At 41.3% G+C, this 16315-nt stretch overlaps 1 protein-coding gene across 2 annotated transcripts; it reads right to left on the reverse strand.

Annotated features, from left to right (window-relative positions):
- Positions 1–598: 598 nt before the first annotated feature.
- Positions 599–15441, reverse strand: e2f7 (E2F transcription factor 7). Of its 2 annotated transcripts, none has more exons than XM_066724091.1 (13): positions 15241–15441; positions 14521–14619; positions 13804–14076; positions 12723–12891; positions 11328–11594; positions 9537–9695; positions 8836–8973; positions 8341–8505; positions 7779–7854; positions 7061–7559; positions 5650–5872; positions 4652–5070; positions 599–3778 (listed from the first exon to the last, which is right to left on the reverse strand). In XM_066724091.1, exons 2-13 carry the CDS (start codon positions 14617–14619, stop codon positions 3605–3607), a joined length of 2661 nt encoding a protein of 886 aa, XP_066580188.1. In that variant the 5' UTR covers positions 15241–15441; the 3' UTR covers positions 599–3604. The 2 variants fall into 2 exon arrangements, with proteins under 2 accessions (XP_066580188.1, XP_066580187.1); XM_066724090.1 differs by having other exon boundaries at positions 8341–8508.
- Between the last annotated feature and the right edge of the window lie 874 nt (positions 15442–16315).

Genomic DNA, 16315 nt, shown 5'->3' on the forward strand with positions numbered 1-16315 from the left:
GTTAGGTCATAAACAAAACTTTATGTGCAGTGTGTAGTTTTAGATTACCGATAGTAACATAAACCAATGGAATAAGAATTAGTTCTGCCCCACGGTGAGACTGAATTGGGAAGAAAACGAATCCTAGTCACAATAAAATAAAACCCAAGTGTATATTCTCCTTTTGTTGCAATTGCATACATTTAGCCTATTCAATGAATCTCACTTTGGATTATTTAGTGAATTGTAGCTACCAGTCTGTAGATTTAAAATGCTGCAAAGGATTTAAACTACTTTTTTTTTTTTTTTATAAATACAGTAATTCTAAAAACATGAAAACCAAATCATAAATAACAGCTGCTGTGAATATGGCTATGTACTTGTTTAAACACATTATTTGGTTAATTATCGGCATATACAGTACATATACTGTCTAGGAACTGTTGTTGACAATAATTAGAGTGTGAAAACTCCCAAGGGTATCAAGGGCAATTGTTTCACTAAATCGGCCCTTGTCTTTCATTTCATTTAATCTATAATAACTATCTTTCTGTGAAATTGCCTTGGACAGCTGTGTTTGCAGAATACATTTTAATATTAACAAAACAAGATGAAGTCATTTAATTTGGTTTTAACTTTTTTTTATTACAAATTCCTGACAATTGCTTCGCTATAAAGATGTGTACAGAATAAACCAGTTTGGTCCAAAACAAATAGATACAAAGAGTGCAGCTATAAAGAGGAGTTCAAGGTGTAACACATTAGAAAAAATAGCCTAAAAAAGCAGCATTAATATAACAGTAAACTATTGTAACTAGCAGTGCAATCGTGTAATAAGAAGCAGCATTAAATTAACAAAAATCCAGCATTTTTGAAGAGTAGCAATGTTCATAAACAGTTTAATACAATATACAAAATTATTTAAAAAAATATAAAAAGGACTAAGTACTGTACAGAAGACTGTACATCCCTAGTTCCGTTCACAGGTTGAACTTGAGACTCATGGCAATTAATTCTGAAATTATTTTAAAAAATCTAACTATAATGCAAGAATTACATTGACATTGTGTCCAGTACAGTACTCCGATATTTAAATTAGGCCCATACAACCACTGGGTATGTTCTTAAAGTTTTCAAGTATGTTATTTCTCTATTTCTGCCTCACAGGCTTCCATTGTATTAAAGCACCTCTAAATCAAGTACAATGTGGCCTTAACGGATGCCTGTTTTGTTTATTGTAGTACCTTGGCACATTAGTCTTTGCCCTTTCTTTTGAAAAGGGATTTTAATGCCACACGTGGAAGATTGTTGTATATATCTGAAACCATTTCTTTACTCGTTCAGCGTTTGTAGTTTCGAGTTCTCACATTCATTTCTTCAGATTCACATTCTCAAGGTCTTAGTTGTATTTTTCATGTAACTTGATACCCAGATAATTAACAGTGATTTAAAGCTCAATTGAAGTGGCGGCCTCAACCAGACAGGATTACTGAATATACAAAGAAACCAAGTAGTAATCATAGTCTTTAGGTGGAGGGCTGGTGTGAGTTCTACCATTCATTCTTGGCCATGAAAATGTTAAATCGCACGTTAAAATATCATACTGTAATATTAAAAGGGTCTTACTTTTAATATTAGGAGCATTGTTTTATCCACAAATATGCAAATTTTTTAAAGCTTTTTGCTCAAGCTCCATAAAGTGAAAAAAGCATAACAAATAATAATGAAAGGAAAGAACCAATTGGTCTTTCCCACAGCTACATTGTTTAGTGCTAGGCTTATAAATGTAAAAGGTTTACAATTACTTTCAGTTACTGGGGTTATAAATTGTGACTGGGAAGTGAACATAAGTTTTGATTGAATCCACAGCATTGTGATTTGTGAATGACACCCAAACACTTCTGACTGAAGTTCTGTATACATTTCGTTTGGTAGATTAGTACTTACTCATCCATATACTTCATTCATCATGTGACAAAAACTTGGCAATAGACCCGTTTGCATATTTAATTTCATACAAAAGCTCTTCATAACCAGATTTCAATGAATGGGATTGGGGTATGTGTTAGAATAGAAACTTGCTTTAAAAAGTAAAGCAATCATTCTCAGAAATAAACTTTACATGTATTTCATGTGTGTAAATCAAACATATTTGTGTATTCTGTAAACTACACCATTGTATGCAAGTCTAGTATCCTGAATGCATCCTCTTTAATTCCTATGAAAATCCTCCAGTGATGGAGAATTCCTTTCCTATAGAAAACCAGTTACTGTCATTCAGACACAAGGAGGTGTTGACAGGTGTTGAGTGGTCACAGTTGTGAATTAAGATAAGCGAATGAGATTTAAATAATTCTGATGCACCAAACCATCTACAATTCACTGCAGTCTGCTGATCACTTTAATGTCTTCAGATGCAGGTTGTGTTTATGGTACATCCACTGAGAACTGGCCGACTGATTTGTCCCGCTTTGGGAGAGTGTGTATTACAGCACCGAGGAACACAGCAGCCTATAGTGAACTAGTCTTCAATACACACTGAATGAACCATTGAATTATAGCCTGTGCCGAAATCCTGCCGTTGACCACTGGGGGGGCGCCAACTAGCACAGGACACCAGAGAACCTGATAAACTGAAGCTACAGAAAATTGATTTAATCTACAGTAAACACTGAGTTCATGCCACCATTTCAGGAAGACTCCCAATGACCCATGAAGACATATAAAGGACAAACATATGCAGTTACATAAACATTCTCTTTAAAATAATTAATACTTAGTGCCGTGAAACACAGTTGATGGTAGAATTAATCTCTTCAATGTTGTTGGATGTTTTCATCATATATTGGAGTTTTTACGTGTCTTAACCCTTAAGAACCCAGTGTGATGACATTTATCAGGGTCTACAAAGGGATATCCCAATATACCAGACCACTGCTTGACATACAGGGTTCCCAGGGGTTAATACAGACCTCTGCTGAAATACATGAGTCTAGAATTGGTGTCAGTCCTTTAGCTTTGAGGAACAGTGTTGGAAATGGATACTCAGGATGGATGGATACTCGGTAAAAACACATTGAGAATGAGATCACATCCTCCCGCCACAAGAGGGCTCCAGAACCGACAAAGCTGTGACAAAACACCACAGCAGTATTCTTTTCAGCAATAAAAGCAAACTGTTGCATTAAATACACATTTAAAAAAGTTCATTCACATATTTGAAATGTTGCCAAAAAATAATGTACAGAGATGTAACGCTTCAAAATGCTTGCAAACCACATAAAAAAAAAAAAAAAAAACTGGGAAATGCATTTTTGTTTCCCTGAGTACTTTTGTTTTTTTGTGGTTTTAAAGGAAAATCGGTTTTAGTTGGAAGTTGCTTTTGTAAAATTCAATTTGGCAAAGCTAACCACCGCTTCTCTTGAAACAAAACGCTTAAGGCCTCACTGTGAACACTGCTTATACGTCCAGCGACGAAGTCTGACCTCCATCACCAGAACATCAAAGTTCTTCGTATCCGAACTTCTTTGGAAATGTAAACGAAGCTGCAGGCGTCTTTCCTGTACCTGCAGCCCTGAAACAGTGACTCCTGCAGACTGCCATGTCCGGCCCTTGGCTGATGCTGTTAGTTCGCGGTGTTGTTGCCAATATCCAGCCTCCTCTGGGCCGAGCTCGCTCCTCTGGTGTGGCCCCGTTTCCGGGCAATGGAGGACACGGCAGAACCCAGCGTCCCTGGGGTCTGGAAGAAGGCCTCGGGGTAGGCCATGCGAGCCTCTTTTGGAGTCAGTGGTGTTTGTGGCTGCACATAAAAAGAGAGGAAAATCTGAGCACTATAAACAAATAAAATACATCAGTCTAAAGACGGAAAAAACACAGTTTGAGGGCTAAAGGGAAAAGAAGGCATTTAGTGATACAGTTTGTGTTCACTGGGGCTTCAAAACTGATTTGAAGACTGACCTTTGTGATATCTATGTTTGGCAGCCTGTTCTTCAAGATTTAAAATCTCTCTTTGCAACGAATCCCATTCTGGACCATTTATTAGAGTACTTAAAGAGAAATGGAGCCCTCCACAGCCCTCGGAGGAACAGTTATTGTGTGTTTTGAAGAGAAAGATGCTGCCAGTGCAGAATCATGCCATGAAAGGAGCTCTAAAGGACATCTAATGGCCCTCTGTGATGAAAAAAGCTGCAATTAAGGGCCACAGCAAATTCTTCCTAGCGAGACGTTGGGGTTGTTAAAGCAGATGAACCCTGGCTGGTGCTGCAGGACTGGAGATCCCAATTATAGTCAAAATGGTGTTTCGTGGCTTTCTTTTGAATAGCCGTATCTTTGATTTTGAGTTTCAAATGGAAACCTCTGGAAACAATACGGGGGTGGGGTGTATCTTCATCTACCACTGTGTTTTTATACATATTATGTTTTCATTTATACTTGTAATAATAGCAGGTTATTACATTTAAAAGAATGGTGATGTTCCTGTAATCCCTTATGGTATATAAATAGTGGGTCTCAATGCAGTACAGTAAAATAAAACATTTTCTTTAGCCCGTTCTCCAAAAAAAATTAAGCCATACTTCTTATTAACAAGGATTAGTTACATATTTTAATTATTGTCAACTCAAAAAACCCTGAATAGAATCATAGATAAGTGTGCAGGGGGTATAGGACTCACCTGTGGCTGTAATCGGAGGAAGGCCGACAGGGGTCCGAGTGTAGCTGGTGTGTCGGGGTTCCCCGCGCTCAGGGGCCGGGGTTCCTCCGGACTGGAGTATCCCAAAGCAGGGAGCCGGCCGTCCTGGTGGCTGGGGGAGAATTCGGGGGTCGCGGGGGCGGGAGCAGGCCGGGCTCCGATCACGAAGCGCGCCGGAGACACCATCGCCGGCATGTTGAAACTGATCGTGCCTTTGCCGTGCAGATCAGCGTTGGCACCCGGGAGGCCGCTGGCAAGGAGTGGGTAGGGGGAGAGGGCAGAGGAGGGCACCACCACGTATGGCAAGGCCAGAGCGGGCAAGCCGTTGGGAGAGAGAGTCAGGCCGCCGGCACCGTGTCCCGCGGGGAGCAGGAAGTTCAACCCATTCAGACCATTCAGACCTGGAAAGACAAGAGTACAATTCTAATATCAATTCATCAGCTCTTTAATTTGTTCTTATTTTAAAGGTAGCCATGAACCCTTCAGTTGTGTTTCTCACACGATCACAGGAAGGTGGTAAATGAAGTGGAAATGTACAACTGTGCCAATACTGTAATAAACCGCTGGCTCGGCATATCAGCATCCTAACATTTGCACTGAAGACAGTCTGAAGTCAGGTGGGCCGCTCTGCTCCCAGGGCCAACATGCTAAGACTGTGAACTGCCAGCCACTTCATTTCACGTCGTTAAACAGCCAGGCTTCCCACACTGGCAGATACCCGAGTCGCAGCACGTCCCTTCAGACACTAACTGGGCTGGAATTGTCTATCAAGTCCGTAAGTGTGTGAAATTGGTTCTCTATTTCAAGAAGAGATTTATTTGATGTATCAGCACTGTGGCATTCATGGAACAATAACCGTCGTGTAACGTGACCAGCACAATGGTCCACCTCATGTTCTTAAATGCCCCGGTCTCCTTAGTAGTTTCTAAGCTAGTTCTTTTGTTTTTTTTTACAGGTGTGCTAGCTTCAGGTCAGGTTACCTGCAGAGGTGGGCACATACAGGTAGTGCGAAGGCGGGGCTAGATCTTGAGGACCCGGCCTTCCAGTCTCCACCTCTTCGAAAGGGCTGCGAGGCTTCATCTCCTCCGAGGGGACGGTGCACCTCCCTCCCTCTTGTGACGGCGGCCTGGGGTCCGAGCGGCAGCCTGGGGTCTTCACAGTGTTTGAGGTACAGTCTGGCTCCTTATTTCCTCTCAACCTCTTCTGAGGGCGGAAAAGAAGAAACCCATCTTTCTAGATGCAGCATGTGTGGTAATACATAGGATGTCAATGAGCAACAATATAAATAGGTTAAATAACGGACCAGGTGGAAAATGGCATTAACAAAACCCTTGCTCAGTAGAGCGCTTGATAATAAATTGAATCACAGGCTGGCAGTGGAGAGCTTTTAATCCACAAACTTCCTCACACTACATCTGTAACACTACACTGACCGTGAGTATGAATTAATAACTGATCATCTACTGCTCCGAAAGACTATCACCTTTATCTAAATTATTACTATTAATAATGTACTAATCAAGTCACACATTACCCTTATGAAAATCGCTTTTATAACCAAAGCTAATTAAGCTGCATGCATCATTTATAAAAATCATTACTGTATCAACCATTAATGCAAGTCCATACATCACTTTCAAAGAGTGCGAAAGTAGCGAGTTTCACGGGCAGTCATTTATTACACCCGCCTAGGAGATGACTTAAAGGCTTTTCCAACTGGCATTTTAACAAACAAAAATGGCAGGCCAAATCATGTCAATTCCTTTAAAGTGAAACATCAGATTAATTAAATTGGCTTTATTAATTACCAGGCAACACACCTCCCCCAACATGACAACGCCATTGTGCTTAATTAAAACTTGAATGACTTCTTCTAATCAGTACGGGTACAGTAGTTCATATTTTAATGTAATGGTTCTTTTTCTGGTATAATTAATGACATTTGATGCGGGTAAAATTAAACTGAAATATATGTTATCTCGAAAATGCTGAAACAATCTTTTGCATTAATAGTGAGGATGCCTTTTCCTAAGTGTTTTTAAACGAGAGGGAATTAATCAGATTAACTCCACTAAAGCGTAACACAAATGTGTTTTTTAATTCCTGTCATATTACATTATTATGATGTAAATATGGCAGAATATGTCCTTCAACACAACATACTGTGATGCCAATGCACTGCTACTCTACTCCAACATTCACACAAATAAACTCTTTATGAAATCTGTTAATCTGTAATTATGCAATGCTTCCTTTTTTATACAAGAAATGGGTTTGTATTCTGGGTTTTATCCAAGACAATTGTGTTCCAGATTAAAACAATCCCTTTAATGTATTTTCTGGTAGTTGTGTTAAAGTGTGGATCTGAAAGCAAGATGGACGTACGCTCACCTCTTGAGAGTTCTCCGCCTCACTATGCGTCAACCTGTCCCTTTTGCCCGTCGGTTCTTCTGCGTCGCCAGAGAGCCGTCTCTTTGCCACGCTGCGCTGCTGGGGCGCTTGAGATATCTGGTCTGCGCCCAGTGACCTATGACCTTCCGTGCCCGTCTCAACCCTTTCCACACCCTCGCAGACACCGCCATTCCCACACAGCATGACCATGGACGCGGGGGACAGGTTTTGGAAGTAAACCAAGGGAGAATGGGGTTGGGGATCTCCCTCCTCATACGCTTTCTTCGAGGACATCGCCAGGATGGGTGCGCAGGTTTTGGCAGTGCTCGGATAAAACCGGGGTAACAGGAGCTCCGGCCGTGGCAAGGAAAAGGCAGGCTGGGAAGGGGACTTTGGGAAAGATTCGTAATGAGAGTCTGGAGAGCTGGGAACGTGTACCGGGGCGAGGGTGGGAGAGGGAGGAACAGAGCTGCTCTTCGGGCCTCCACAGTGCTGGGATCTGTAGGAAAAGAGCATTTCATCAGTGTGATGTAACATCCTACTTACTGTCCATTGTATGTAGGTCTTATAAGGAAAATAAGTGTTTTTTGTTATGACCTAAAGCTGAAATGAGGGGAAAGTCTACAAATGTGGTATTGCATGTCTGTTCTTTAAATATCTGAACAGTTCCTTCCAAATAACATGTTTACCATTTCTATCAAACAGATCCAAGTCCTACCTTAAATTCTCTCCAAACTGCAGTTTACACACCACCGCTGTCTTTCGGGAATAATCCACAGGCTCAGGAGTCAAAGCTGGACAAGGAAGAAACAGAAATAAACATCACCTTGCAGTAACCTCTGTCAGGAATCCACCCTGTGTAAATTCCATCAGTGGTTTGGACAGAAAGCGTGAGCTCAGCGATTGTAGGCACGGAGTACTTCAGTCCCTGGCACTAACGGTTGCTCTTGGCTTCCTTACGTTCCCAAATTTCATTATAATTATCCTCTTGCTAATCATTTTTTAAATTACCACATTCCACACAGCGAAGGCAAACTGTTTATCCCAAACTGTCGCTTCATGACTTCATCGTGCTTGGCAAAGTGAAGCTCGAGGTTGGATTGCTCCGATTCCTGACCTCAGTTGTGTACGTGGATTTCTTTCATACGAAGAAATGAGATGAAGCGATTTTAAATTTGGGAAATCCGAGAAAACTAGAATACACGTTATGTATGTGTTCCTTTTTAGTTTCCATGAGTGAAAGGAAGGAATGCAGGGATGCGAGTTGCATGTGCGCTTACCCTTGCGGTCTCTGTGTGGGCTGCTGGGGGCGGAGCTGATGGCCCGCTGCGTTGCGACAGAAGTTGACAGCATGTGGAAGGAGGAGTGGCGCGCCAGTCTCGGTTTTCCCGGGAGCTGAGGGTGGGGTGCTGGTAAGCTATCTATTGTGGCCACTGCCTCCACATCTTCTACAGGCAAAGCAAGAGAAAACAATAAGGAACCTGACAAATATTTTCTTTAACCGTCTCTCAGTTGAGATGTTCTTGGGTGCTCATTTCAATACATTTATAAAGCTATAAACCATCCTGCTATCAAAAGGTAATGATCTGGTAACTAGAAGCATATTGTGATTTGCATAAGGACCATAATATTTATAATGTATCTGAACAGCCCTCCCTGCACAATGTACAAGAAAGAGCGTAGGCAGAAAAGCCGTGCAACCAGTCGGCCATCTATGACCAGCAGAGAGACACCTGGGAATTGAAAAATGGGGCTATTGGGGTAGCTTCTCTTACCACCGGAGCTCTGAAACTCAGCAGGGCCGATCCATTTAAAAGCAGGTTTCCGGCCTCTCTCTTCTTTGACATGGACCTTCTTGATTAGGCCCAGGCTGGTCAAGACGTTGGCGATGTCATACAACCGGCGGACCTTAGCTGCAGATATGGAAGAGAAAACAAATAAAGGATTATATAAACATAAATCAAAGTCGTCAATCACGTTTCAGATATAATTTGTTTTTCCTCGTTAATTCATTCCATACCTGCTGCCTATCCTATTATGCATGTTCTGCATGATTGTCTGTCTTGGAAGGGTATTTGCTTTGCTGAATATGCAATCAATTTGTTCCGTTATATCAAATATACTGTCAGAAATATCTACTTTTCGAGGCTGACTGTACGGCAATGGAATTGGGAGACAAATCAACACTGCACCAAAGGGATGCACTCCCCCCCATCTTGTCCTGATATCGAGTGATGCAACTTTACATAAGGAAGAGTTAACAAGGTAAATGGAAGAGTAAACCAAATAATCGATAGTAGATTACAGAAGACACTCAACAAGAAATAAAACTAGGGGTAAATTATAACACTCAATTAGAAACTTAAATGATCTTAAACATTAAATTAAGGATTTTCCAAAGGTAAAATCACACAGCCCCTCAGTTTAGCTTCAAGGGACGTTTATTTTAGCGCAGTATTAAAGCAGGGGACATTACTTTTATACTTGCTGTGGTTGGTAGCGTCTTGACTCTCTTCGATAAGGATCTTAGCAGCAACATCAAGGGTAACAATCCTGGTCTTCGACACGAGGAACAGCATAACGAATTTCTGGCTCATGATCCGCAATGACTTGTCTTTCCTTCTGTTGGCTGACCCTGAGGAGAGTCAACACAAAGGGACTTCACTGCCAAAGAAACACCCAAAACAACAACAAACACTAATTCAAATATAACAAAAGTTTATTACATAATAGGTTGGGGAACTTGGACATCTATTCCATTAGTTTGTGATGTTCAATGTCTTAGAAATCGGATGACGTGTTGGAACTCAAAAGAAAATTGACTTGCTTAGATTTTCAGTTCTAAAAATACCCTATATAAACTATGTTAATATCATTTCTATACACTCACGTCAAAGAGCTGCCATGTCACGTTTCAGCCATGGCAACTGAAACCAACACAAGCTATTATCTTCAAAGCGCTGAAGAACAAGTTGGAACTTGCAGAGTATCTTCACAGCTAACTGTTGCAGTCACAGTGTGTTGCTATTTTAATTAAAAGCATCTGAAAGTTTTACCCACAAGGACGGCAAACTTAAATCTTCTTTCTAACAAATGCTTCGGTTTCCTGTGCTGTCCCTAGTTTTATATTTAGAAAGCAAATGCAAGTGATAGAATCACAAGACATAATCAGGAACTGGTATTTCAAAGCAATTATTTTTATTTTCTGTTGCGAAACATTAAGAACCCGTTAAGAGAGAGAAGGGGGAAAAAAAAAAAAGCACGAGCACTGACCCGTTAATTGAGGGTCTTGTATTCCCATGAGGCAACGGAGTGGTTGTAACACTCCACTCCACACCGTCTAAAATTAACGCTTTTCATTAAAGCGGACCAGACGCCTCAGTAAATGAAAGCATTCTTCATTTTCAAACTGATTTAAGGTGTTCAGTGAATGCTAATTTAATTTCACTCCGGCCGAGTGGATTATTTGCCTGAAAATATCTCCATTGATTAAAGCTACCTGGTCTGATTAATGAATCAGTCTGTCTTGCAGCTGGTTAAGAGCTCCTAGCAACGGAGATCAGAAGGAAGTTTTAATACCCCCAGCTTTACACTGTGCAGTTACTGGTGAAAAAGTAAGTTCAGATGACCTTCAAGGAGCAGTGTTAGAAGTATAAGTCTTATTATTTCATATTGAGTGTTTTTGGGTGCTTTTAAAGCGTGGGATGAACAACCTTAGAAAGTAAAGTACCCTGGTTATCCAAAGACAAGTTAAAGCACAGGCAGCTAATCTGAGTTCACCCACACTGTCTGGCTAACGAACCTCATTTCAAAATTAGAACAATGAGAGTGAGAATATGCCATCGCCACGTCTGTGACTCATTAACCTTTTTCCGTGATGCAGACTCTGGAGGTGCTTAATTACAATGCAACTGAGTCCTTGGTGAAATCACGTGTGATTCAAACCCAAATTCAAGGCAGTCTATTTATTTCTGCTCAATACGAGTTGTGTGTGTGTAAATTAAAAAAAAAAAATCAGTTGTGTGTTGATATGGCAAGCTTATAGGGCATGTCTAGAACAAGAATTCAAACAGACAGACGTATTATAAAGGCCTAATGACATTAGACATTGATCTAAACCACCACAGGCTTGGTGGGGAATGAATCACTGCAAAACAGCCGCTTTCATTCTATGTTCACGTCTGAATGATGAAACCACACTCCAGTCCTCTCCCGCTGGCACGTGGACGCAAGGCGCAGTAACGGCACGGCGTCTGCCTTCTCTTACCAGACCCGATGTCGGAGTCGCCGCCGTCCTCCGGGGGCTCGGGGAGGTAGTCCCTCCTCTGCGGCTCGGCCGGCCTGACGTCTTTGTCACGGATCTGTGCCATCTGCTCCTCGTAGCGCTGCCGCCTGCCCGTGCTCTGCAGGTCCTCGAGGGTCTGGCACAGCTGGTGCCGCCCATGCCAGCAGTACTGGTTCTTAGCCACCCTGCTCACCAGCATTAGAGACTCCAGGACATTGACAATGTCATAGATCCGCCTGCGCTCCACTCCTGGACAAAAAAAACAATGAAAGTATTGTTAAATAACGGCCTTTCAAAAAAAAAAAATTAGGGTTCTTTTTTAAATTGTTCATTTCAGGATTTAGAAAAGTGAACTTATTTGTACTAAGTAGAGGAATTAACCATCCTATCCCATTTTTGGCCCATGCTTGTTTGCAAAAGATCTCAGAGTTGTCTGCCAAGAACAGGTCTCAGCTATGAAAAGTTTTTTCCAGGGTCTAATCTTTTTCTCCTCACTATCGTTTGAGGATCATTGCTTGACATTTTAAACTACACATTTTCAGAAGCGGTCTGTAACTAAACAGATGGAGAGCACAGCGAGTTATATTGGTGGGAACTCTGGTCCAGGAGGGTCACAGTCCTGCAGAGTTTGCAGGTCTCTTTAAATCCCCATCTGCTCACAGCCTGGAAACAATGCTCTAGTGGCTGTTCATTCAGTTGGCATTTTAAATATTTGCAGGACCACAGATCTAAGAGTGAACTCCAACCACAGACACACAACATGGCACAGACAACCAGGAAGCTCTGAAATAAGAGGCAACCTCAGATGATACACCTTGAGTGAGTCAGTCAGTGTAATTTCTGTTTTTACATGGGAGTAAAAACTCTCTATAGTTTGTAAACTTTCTGTAAACATCTTCAAAACTGTAAAGAATGTTACAATAGCCCGTAAACACACTGCATTCTTTGAATAATCCTCTTGATTTCTTTCTTTGACAAAACAATAAGTAGGGAGGGAAAACAGAATACAAATCTTAAGAAACGTCTGTCTTTTTAAGCGTCAAAAAGCAGCTCTCTTCGATCCCTACAAACGCCTCACGCTTCAGATTCTATTTCCTGTTGTCTGAGATGGGGAAAAGGGAGGTAACCATAGCAACAGCCTTATAATACTGTATTGCTCATCATTATGCAGCTTACAATCCTAGAAAACTTAAAATGCTTGTTTCTGATGTGCTGATCTTTAAAAAACTGAGAATGTGGAATTATAAATCTAAACAGGCCTATTAAGGAAATATGAAAATGGTGTGGGTTGAACATAAAACAGGGCAGACCGAAGCGCCTCTGAAAAATATGCAGCAGCTCTCGAGAATTAGAAAACCACAAGAAAGACCTCCTTACCGAGACTCATGGCCACCTCATCTAAAGAAATGTTGGTCTTCTCTGCAGACAGTGGGTAGTCAGGATAAAGGGCAAGAAACTTCTGGCAGAGAAGACCCAGGCTTTTCAACTTCCTGCTAGGCCGCTGCTTCTCAAACTCATCTGGGTTACAGTCATCCATGACATCGAACTGCAATTTGAAAAAGTGCAAGATGCAAAGTTAACACTTCATCTTTTCAGCATGGACGTTGTTGTTCTTCAGAGGTTTAATGAAGAGAATCGCGTGTCTCGGCAGATTTTACGAGTGGCAGACTATCTCGAATAACTGCCGTGTCACAGTTTCTACTATATCTGATCATGAGGCCTTTCCCAACTGCAGCAATATATCCAAACGGGGATAAACAAAAAAAAAAATCTACCAAAGTCTACCAAAACCGGAACAGCTGGTTTCATTGCAATTAAATGAGCACTGTTTAACTCAATGGTATCCATATATGGTATTTGATGCCTGCAGGGTGTAGTGGTTTTATCTGAGCCCATAATTATTTAATTGAACTAATTATGTAATTAATGAATCCAAATCAAATGTTTTTACAGGTCTTAGGGTAGATTTGACTTTAAGAGACCCTGCCATTGAAGACTGGATCTCCCTCCTGCAGTCTCATCGTTCTTGCATGTTTGTTTTTTGGTGTGACAAAATTATTTTGTTCTTATTAAACTTTAACTTCAGTCAAACTATTTAAAATGATACTAAAACTATTTGTGTTGCTTGGATACAAGCTTTTTGAATGATTAATGTCAAAGACGGCTTTCTAGCTTTACGACTGGACCGTCCTTTTTTGAAAACATTATATCACACCTCTGTTAGATTACGACATTAAAAGTAAAGTATTTTAATATTATAATCTAATATGGAGAATTCATACTACTGAGATCTAAAAATGACCATTCAACATGTCCAGTAGTAGGTTTTGGAAGAGATGGCCTTGCCTTTTGAGACAATATGAAAACAGTATCTCACAATGTTATATCAGAACCATGGAGCTATGCATAATCTTAATTTGCTGCTGATGACCAAATTAGGAAACATGATTATCATTACCTGGCTTGGGTCATCCAGAACCTCGTCCTTTTCATTTTCAATTGGGCGAAAAAGGCTCTTCTTCATCTCGCGGTCCCTGATGTCAGGGCTAGCAGCGCTGATGAGCATTTTCAAGTTTGCTGTTGGGGTCCAGGGCTCGGCCTGGTTTCGGTCCAGGTGCTTGCTGGGGGTGATGTGAATCTGTTCTGGGGTGCATCCTCTTCTGTGGTGCATGGCTGGCGATGCCTCGTTCTTCAGTGGGGTCATTTTTTTACGTTCAATACAAATGTTCTCCTGTAATAATCATTACAAATAATTATAGAGGTGCAAAATATTATCCCAGTGCATGTGAAAATAAAAGTTATATACATTTACCAAACATCAAACACTGGTCACAAGTATTACATGTTTTTTTTATACTGACTTGATACAGCCTTCACTACCTGCAATAGCTTTTAACAATAGCAGTGGCTGTTGTCATGCAATTTGAATGCATTATAATTAAGTTAACTTCCAGAATAAATTCGCATGTACTACAGAAGTATGTGCACGAATTGCAGCTGCAGCAAGTGGCAAATTTCCAATCATTTGTACCATACAAATATCTGAATGGCTAACGTTGGCCACTGTTTGATAAAAGCAACTGAAATGAGGATTTTACATCTTCACCCCCCACTGTAGGTACAGTGTTATTGGTTGATACCATGTAGATCAATCTATAAATAAACACATGCTTGCCTTCTGTTCATTTTTGCACCCATCTTCATCCATCACGTCCGTTTTGCTCTTCCTTGGACTTAATAGATCTTTTAAAGTTAAGCATTCAGCCATTTCCATCTATAAAAACAAATGCAACATGCAAATTTCGCCATAAACCCAGTTACATACAACTTTTACAACTATTTTCTGCTGTGCTCACACTTCAGGGTGCGATGCGGAGATAGAAGTACATACATACACATTGAAATATAGAAGTATGTGTTTAATAGGATCGGCAATGAAATATGTGACACTGCAGTGTAAAGTTGTCCCAAAACTTTCGCAGACATCCCTGTGGTCAGTTGATTTTGGCGCAAAGACCCGACCGATTCCGCCTTAACTCGCCTGCACTGAACTGTACAACTTCCTGGGCACAAATCAGTGATTAACTCTGCACATGTGCTTGGGGTCCCGTTTTCCCAAGTAAAAATGATTAATCAGATCGATCGATCATTACTTTTTTTTATTATCCCAAAAGTAAACTGTATCAGCTTCTCTCCTGCCCCGAAATCGTGTCTGGATACACTTAGCTACAGTCAGAGCACAGGCAGCAAAATGAGAAACATGAAATCAGTTTCTTCCCAGTTAAAATGCCCAATAATACAAATAATACAAATGTAGACAAAAAGGACCCCCTCCCACATATCACACAGCTATAATAACAGGTACAGATATTCTAATGAAGTTGAAATGACTTACCTTGCCCCCTTCTCGGTCCTATAAATGAGATTTTCACAGTATTTGTACAGTGTGTAAGCAAACACAGCGGGCATCAGTTAGATCAGTAACAAGCACAGACTATGCACCGCAAACTAAACCATTGCTGCTCAGTTTTGCCCGGCAGAAGCGATGCCACAGCCCCAGCAAAATGACATTCCTCTCACAGGACGCGCAACACCCGCTAAACCTTCTTTTCTGGCGCTCTGGAATCCCCGGCCCGCATCAGCCAATCAGCGGCCAGATCCGGGAATGCGTAATGCGGCTGCAGCCAATCCGCTTTGGAGCGCCGGCCACGCCCCCCGGGGCTCGTTGGCGGGTGAGTCGGCGCGGACTGTGGCAGCGGGGTCGCCTCTCCCGGCGCACCTAGAAACCTCATTAAAAAGCTCAGATCTGCCCCGCGTCCTCTAATTAACATGTGTGAGAAGGTAACAGATGGAGGGTGAGCGTGTGGGCAACTTCTGGCGCTGATACTGCGCGGAAATGGGGTTGCAATCCGAGGTGTATGATAAAGAAGCATCCTGCCCTCACCTTGATTGAGCTGTCTGATGTGCAGGGACAAGATGCATCTGCTGCTGTGGTCCTCCTAAACAATTGCAATTCGCTTTTAGACTTTTTGAAATGATTAAAATGTTTGGCATTGTTATATTGACATTTCTTGACAAATTACACTTTAAATAAAGCATTGTTTGCTGTTCTGTGGAATGATTTTACTTTAAAATTAGCTCAATGTTTTACACTCATAAAGCTGGCAGTCTGGAACAGTGATGCAGTTTGAATGATACGGTGCTGCAGCCCAGACACACTCCCATGATGTAATGCTCAGATACACCTTATTTTTTGTTGTTCCAATCTTTTTATCCCAGGGAAAACTCTCCTACTCTTTAAGTAGGGTTTGTTTAAGGGTTAAATATTAAGGGGCAGTTTAGTCTCAGGGGGTGGGGAGTCTGCTAAGCTTGAGTCATCAGATTTCCAAGAGTGAGGTGTTGAGCAAGACAAACAGAAACACCAACCCTTCATTTTAGGCAATTGGTCCTTTTTGGAGAACTTCCCTTCA

This window comes from Amia ocellicauda, chromosome 15 (assembly GCF_036373705.1).
Source record: "Amia ocellicauda isolate fAmiCal2 chromosome 15, fAmiCal2.hap1, whole genome shotgun sequence".
NCBI lineage: Eukaryota > Metazoa > Chordata > Actinopteri > Amiiformes > Amiidae > Amia > Amia ocellicauda.